The sequence below is a fragment of the Schistocerca cancellata genome, chromosome 5 (assembly GCF_023864275.1).
Source record: "Schistocerca cancellata isolate TAMUIC-IGC-003103 chromosome 5, iqSchCanc2.1, whole genome shotgun sequence".
NCBI lineage: Eukaryota > Metazoa > Arthropoda > Insecta > Orthoptera > Acrididae > Schistocerca > Schistocerca cancellata.
This window is the reverse complement of record NC_064630.1, coordinates 262,813,475-262,820,432: the sequence shown is the minus strand read 5'-3', so window position 1 is coordinate 262,820,432 and position 6,958 is coordinate 262,813,475. Positions and strand designations below refer to the sequence as shown.

Here is a 6,958-nt window from a genome sequence, read left to right as displayed (position 1 = left end):
TATACATGCGTGTGAAGTGTGTGTGTGCAGTGCTTTTATCGAGTAAACGGCTCTTTGCGATGTAAAGACTTACTTGTGCTGGCCGGCGGATGGATACGCGGCCATTTTAGTAGGCGATGCGGCAACCGTGTATATTCCGCCATTCGAAACAATTAAAGTGTTTTTCTCCAGGTGCAACTCCTGGAATTTTGGTGTATACCCTGTGGCGTGTAATATATTAGTGCTATGTGATAGATTCGAATTAATGTCAAAGTTTCTAAGATTGCAGTGAAGTGGTTATTTAGTTCGCAAGTGGTACACAGAATGAGGTAGAGCTATGGAAAACGACGTGAAGCAGCGGAATCAAAGGAATCGTCGTCGTGAACGGGCGCAGCGCATGCAGGCTCAGAGAGAAAATAAAGCTAAAGATGGGGATATTGCGGAAGACGAATCTCTGGCTAGAGAAAAGCCGCAGAGACCTCCCAATCGAAGGAAAAAATCGAAAGAGCCGCAGTTCGAAGAGGATATCATTGATGGATTTGCCATCCTAGCATTCCATACATATGAGGAACTCGAGAATGCCATGAAGCACGCCGGCAAGAACAACATGAAGATGTTCAGCGCCGTGACGCTGGGCGACGAGAAGCCGCCCAAGCTACTCGACACCGGCCAGCGCACCGTCACCACCCCCATCAACAACAACAACACGACCACCACCAACCACAACAACAACAACACCACCAACCACAACCACCAGCCGCCGCCTCCGCACCCTCCTACCCCGACGACCCCAGCGCAGACGGGGGTGACGCTGAACCACGACGCCGGCACGAGCGACGACAGCGGCCGGGCGTCGGAGCGCCTCAACGGGGCGTGCGCACCCCTCGAGAGGGACAGCTCGCACGACCGCCTCAGCGACGCAAGCAGCCGTTGCAGCTCAGGAAAAGGCTATATCTGTGATAATGAAGGAGAATATGACAAGGGGTCCGATGCAGGCTCTGATCTCTTCACCACCACTCGGAAACATGAGATACCGGGCAACCCACGACCTCCCACAGCGGCCCTCAACAATGGCACCGGCTCACCGGGGGCAGGTGCCCACCGCAGCCCGAGCCCGTCGCCGTCACCCACTCCCACTCCTACCCCCACTCCGATCGTCGCTGCCGCCTCCAACACCGCCGTCTCTGCTGCCTCGGCTTCGCTCATGTCTGCACTGTCCCACCCGCTCCACATACAACCGCACCACCAGCCGCCACCGGTGCCCATGCAAGTGTCGCCGCCACATCCACAGCAGCAGCAGCTGCAACAACAGCAGCAGCCAGCAACACCAACATCTCTTCTCCAGCAACAGCAGCAGCAGCAGCAACAACAACAACAGCAGCAGCAGCAACAGCAACAGCAGCAACAACACCAACAACAGCAGCAACAGGCCCAGCAGCATTCACAGCAAGCACTGCCACTGCCAATGCAGCAGCAGCAACCCCACCAACAGCCCCCGCCCCCACGATTATCTAGCCCTCTTCTCCCACCTCCTGCGCCAGTGCACCCGCATCACCACCAGCAACAGCAGCCACCACCACCACAACAGCAGCAGCAACAGCAGCTACCACAGCACCAGCCACAGCAGGCTGTGCACACGCCTGTGGTCGCGACCTCAGCTGCGGCCGCGTCGTCTCCCTCTGCGGTGCCCTCGAGCCTGCCCGGCACGGTGGCCGCGGCTGCAGCTGTGGCTGCGGCACCGGTGTCTGCTCACGTGGCAGTCCCCGTCGCGGCTACCACGGCTGGCGCCCGCCACGGCCCCCTCGGTGCTCCCGTACCGACGGCGACGGCTGCGGCGGTGCGCAGCCCGTCTCCTGCCGGTGTTACGGTCATCCCGCGTGGACCGCACGCGCACGTGGGCCATTCTCTGTCTCTGGCGCACGCCCACCTCCACGGCCATCCCCACGGCCTGGGGAACGGGCATCCCCACGGCCACACCCACCTACACGGCCACGGGCACCACCACCACCACCACAGTCTGCACCCGCTCCGGGACTGTCCTCCGCTCCCGCGACGGCGGCGGTGTCCCTGACTTCGGCTGTCGCTCCTGCGCCACTGCCGGTACTCGCCAACGGCAGAGGTCCCGGTTCGGCTCTGTCACCTCCGCAGCCACAGGCGGCACTTCCCGTTGTCACGACGGCGGTGGGTGCCCTGCTGGGTGTCGCGGGACCGCCGCTGTTGGGTTCGCCGGGGCCCACTACTGCTGCCGCTGCCACTGTTGCTGCACCGGTCGCTCCGGGTCCGAGACCGGGTCCCGGACCGGCCCCCGTGCCTGCCCACGGCCACCCTGCGGTGCCTGTGAGTGCTGCTGCTGCCGCCGCAGCTGCGTATCATCCTCCGCCGCCCTCTGCGTTGGCCGGCTATCCCGACTATCCTTTGTATGCGCCCTATGCCTCGTCGCTGCAGCACAGTCCCTACTTGGCGCCACCCTCGCCACGTGCCATAGTCTCTGTTGCAGCTGTCGCTGCAGATGCGAGAGCAGCAAGATCACCTTGCTCAGCTACTTCCAAGGTGCCGCATCATAGCATAGCTGCCTCAATACCCGTAACTGCTGCATCAGCTCCAATTGCCACCACAACAACAGCACCAGCAGTGGCAACAGCTACAGCAGTGGTAACAACAACTACCATAACTGACCGTGATATTCTGACGACTCCTGTTGTAGGTCTCAGTCATTCGCCACGAGGCCACAGCCCAAACCGAGAGAGGGACAGCTACAGCAGCAACATGAGCAGCCTGAGCCGCGGCAGCATCACACTGGTGAGTGCTGGTGCAGCACTCCCTAGTATAGCTATCACCTCGTGTAGCTCGTCGCCCTTCAGCTCAGCTGCACAAGTGTCTTCTAGTCTTGCCTACTCCAAGGCTCCAGCCTGGGTCAGTTTGAGCGGGCCTCAGCTGTCCCCGGCAGGCACGGTGCCGAGACCAACTCCGCCCCCTGTGCCACTGGCAACGGCTCATCCGTTACATCCTCCCACACACGGTTTTCCACCTCCTATGTTTGCACCACCTCTCCCTCCTGCTGCTGCATCCGCAGCTACTTTAGGTCTCGCAGCTGTTACAACAAACCCAAATCCATTTTCTGCAGAGTCTCTCTTTCAGTCAAATCAAGCAGATCTTAAGCGCCGAGAGTTAGACAACAGGTTTCTTGCATCACAAGATCGATCCCTCAACGTAGGTCCGCCACCGTATTTACGAACTGAGATGCATCATCACCAACACCAGCACACACATGTTCATCAGCATACAACAGCACCTCTGTTGCCACCTCCTCCCCCGGGTACCACGCTCTTCCCACCTCCATTGTTTAAGGATATTCCAAAGCTCGGGAGTGTTGACTCGCCATTCTACCGTCAGAACCTTGGTCTGACAAGTTACCCTGGTTTCTCACCGGGACTGTTACATCCCAGCCTTGGAGGTTCAACACCATTTGCACCTCCCAGTCACCTTCCCACATTCACACCAAAGCAGATGGGTGATCCCTCGAAACCCAAGCGGGTGAAAACTGGACGTTGGAATGCAATGCATGTTCGCATTGCCTGGGAAATATACCACCACCAGCAGAAGCAGCAAGCCGAGGCAAAGGCTGGAGCAGGGAAGGCAGACTTGCTGCGACCACCGAACCATTTGTTTCCACCTACGAGGCCTCACGACCTGCCTCCATTTGCAACAACACTTGCTGCCACTCACAGAACACCGCCTTTCGATGCGGGTCCTCACCCGGCCACTTTTCCTAATCCACCTGCTTCAGATCTAGCGAGTGGTGTATCTCCATTTGGTCGCTATCCAGCTACGTTTGATGGTCCTAACTCAGCATTTCCTGGACTTGGGGCATCAGTATTTCCTCCTCCTCCAAGAGATCTTCCACCCCTTGGAGCTCTCGGAACAGTCCACGATCACTGCAGCAGGTTACAGCGAACAACAGCTGTTTTTCCAGTAACTGCAGCTGCAGCAGCCATGGGTCTGTACATGGGGTCTGAAACCAGAACCAAGCATGCTGGAGAGGAGAGCAGAATTGGAAGAAAGAGGACGTGAAAGGGAACGCTGCCGTAGAGAGAGGGAACGTGAAGAACAGCGAGAACGAGAGAAACAGCGGAAGTTGGAAGCTGAACGGGAAAGGGAACTTGAGCGACGCGAGAAGGAACGACGTGAACTGGAACGTGAAAGAGAGCGTTTGTTACAACAGCAGCAGCAACAGCAGCAGCAGCAGCAGCAACAGCAGCAACAGCAGCAACAACAGCATCAACATCAACAGCAGCAACAACATGCCAAACAGGCAGTAGTGCGCGACAGATCTCCCATACGTAACGGCACATCTGCCGCTGGTGCTGCACCTGAAGAGGCCGTACGGGTGAAGGAGGAGCCGCGACCCAAAGAGGACGATGTAGTACATTTGGGAAGGACAGGTTACCACTATCTGAGAGCGAGGCACGCTCCGCCTGGGTCGTTGCGCCCCCCGCCACCCATAGCACCACCACATTTTGCTCCTGGGCCTGTACCTCCAGGCTGGCCACCAGCTGATCCCTTCAGAGAAAGTGCATACCGTTTTGACCCTGTTCAGTTAACTTTCAATCCTCTCGTGGCCGCCGCTTTCCGTGCCGAAGAAGAGGAACAGCAACGTGCGAAACTGTTCCAGTCTTTCCCACAGCCACACCAGCGTGCAAAGGCACCCAGCCCCAACAATCATCACTTGAACCATCGGACATCACTGCCGACCATGGCCCACAAAGTGGCTTGCCCGAGCTCCCCTGCTGCACCGCCACCCCATGTCGTAGACCTGCAAAAAAAAGAAGAATCATCTCAGTCACGATGATAATGTGTTTAGGAAGCAATTGTATCAGGAGTGAGGCATTCTAATTTGTTACCGTACCTTTTGTATTTTATTCCATTTGTTGTTGTTTTTTTTACCCCTAGATAGGTTCCTTTATTCAGTCAGCTGCTGATGCAAGCATTTCCTACGCAGTCTTATTGCTGCGACAGGACATGTATAAATCACATGTGAGCGACATTGTACAACTTGAGTTGTGTCTGAGTGCTAATTTATTTTATTACGAGAAGAGAGTATGCGTGTAATTTAATAGTAATATAATGTTGTGTTGTAGATATTGGATACGTCCCCTCAGGTAACATAAAGGGACAAAAGTTTGATTTGCAAAAATAATGTTCTGCCGACCGATTCTTCTGAGGTAGGGATCTTGCAGATGTGACGTACTATGAATTCGGTGATTGTTTTTCTAAATATAAGGAAGAATAAATACTTTTTTTAGTGAGTGAGCAATCTCGGCAATTATATTTTTGATCAAAGAAATAGTTATTTTTTTCTTTATGACTTAATATGTGTCTTTCAGAATAACTTGTCAGAGTAATTTTATGAGATAAAATTCTATGGATTCGGAACATTAAGAACAGAATTTCACTTACCTTTATAAAATGAAGTTAAATCAGTTATTAGTTGCTTCAATAGGTGCTGCCATGTCTCGTGTCGTCCTGCAACATTTTGTAATCTCGGGAGTTATAATACAGAGCATTTATGGAGGCTTGGTCCAAGTAGTGTGTGCAGTTGAAAATTTCTGTGGCCAAATTTTATCTAAGTGTTTGGTGAAAACAGTTGAGAAATACTGACTGTGTATTTGTCATAGTATAATTGGTAATATGCTTTGTCCTTAGAAAGTGAAGTTGGGTGGCAAGCCCATTATTATAATTTTCGTGTGTTCTCGCATTTTGTAAATTCACATGCCTGTAAAATGTACAGAGATAAGAGAAACGTGGAATTTGGGCCGTCAGTGTTCTTGAAGGGAATTTAAAATTCCTGAGGCCAAACTATCCCTTTGTTGATGTTGTACACATCCTGTACGCCACAGACGTCGATGCCTACATTCGAAAGTCAGAATATGTCGTTTATTCCAAATCGCGGCACTTGAAGAACACCGTGTTTTCTCGGCACGGCAGATCTCAGTTTCTGTACTGGGACAGGTGGAATCCGCAGGACGAGGTGTTGCGTAGGCCTCAGCCGCAAGACGGAGAGAATCTGAGGAAGATTTATGGTTTCCCAGGGGAAGGGGGTGGGGGGGGGGGAGGCGCAGCGCGATGGAGATGAAGGCTCCCGTTGCGTGTCATGAAAAACTACCCGCCAAGCGGAAAATATGAGGAGGCTTCGCGGCAGTCCCAAATTGAAAAGAGCAAAGCGTTAGATTCCCGTCCATCTTCTGATGAGACACATCGAAATTCAGATTTTCTGGAGCTGTATCGTCCTACAACGTTGATATATATCCCCATAAAACACACTCGAACGGCAGAAAACCTTCTCTCTTGGATCTCGGTCCCCATCAGTCTCGTAGAGTTTAGAACTTGATTCCAATGAAACAAAGCAATTAGTAGGCTGTTCATCGTTCTTTTATGATAGTTCGGCTACAAATATAGTGGGCACAATTCACTGTTTTAGAGGACTTGTCCTTCTCGCCCTTTTAAAGTGACTTGTTTCTCTCTCTCTCTCTCTGTGTGTGTGAGCGGGCGCGCGCGTTGCGTGTATGTGTATTTCCATCTTTTTGCTATTTAGTAAACATGCAAGGCGCGAGGCCAAGAGGAGAGTCGTGGAACCACGACCGCCTCCAAAGAACAATTTACTAATTTATTTTTCAGTTCTCACCTTTTTAGACAACTTGTGGAGAATAATGCAGAATGAAAACTAAGGGTCTTGATAATCAGAAGTATGCGCTCGCTGCCTGGTTACAGAAAACATTCCAACCAGTTAGTTGCGCCCATGCGCCGCACCTGCTGCCAACAACAAATCCTACATGTTCGCGAGTCCAAGACAGTTCAGTAAGGCAAGGCAGAGAGGTAAAAATGTTCCAATAAGAAGCTAATAAAGAGAAGATTGATCTTGACAAACTGCCTATTGGCTTCTGTCGCGCATTCTTCGGCCGACGTTCAACTAATGATTTTA

General features: G+C 52.9%; 1 protein-coding gene across 1 annotated transcript; it reads left to right on the top strand.

The window, feature by feature from the left end:
• The first annotated feature begins 200 nt into the window (after positions 1-200).
• On the top strand, positions 201-4,867 carry LOC126188480 (autism susceptibility gene 2 protein-like). Its single transcript, XM_049930084.1, is given in 3 exon segments — positions 201-1,873; positions 1,996-3,981; positions 3,983-4,867. Coding segments are annotated over 3 exon segments (4,389 nt in total). The 5' UTR covers positions 201-316; the 3' UTR covers positions 4,829-4,867.
• The last annotated feature ends 2,091 nt before the right edge of the window (positions 4,868-6,958 follow it).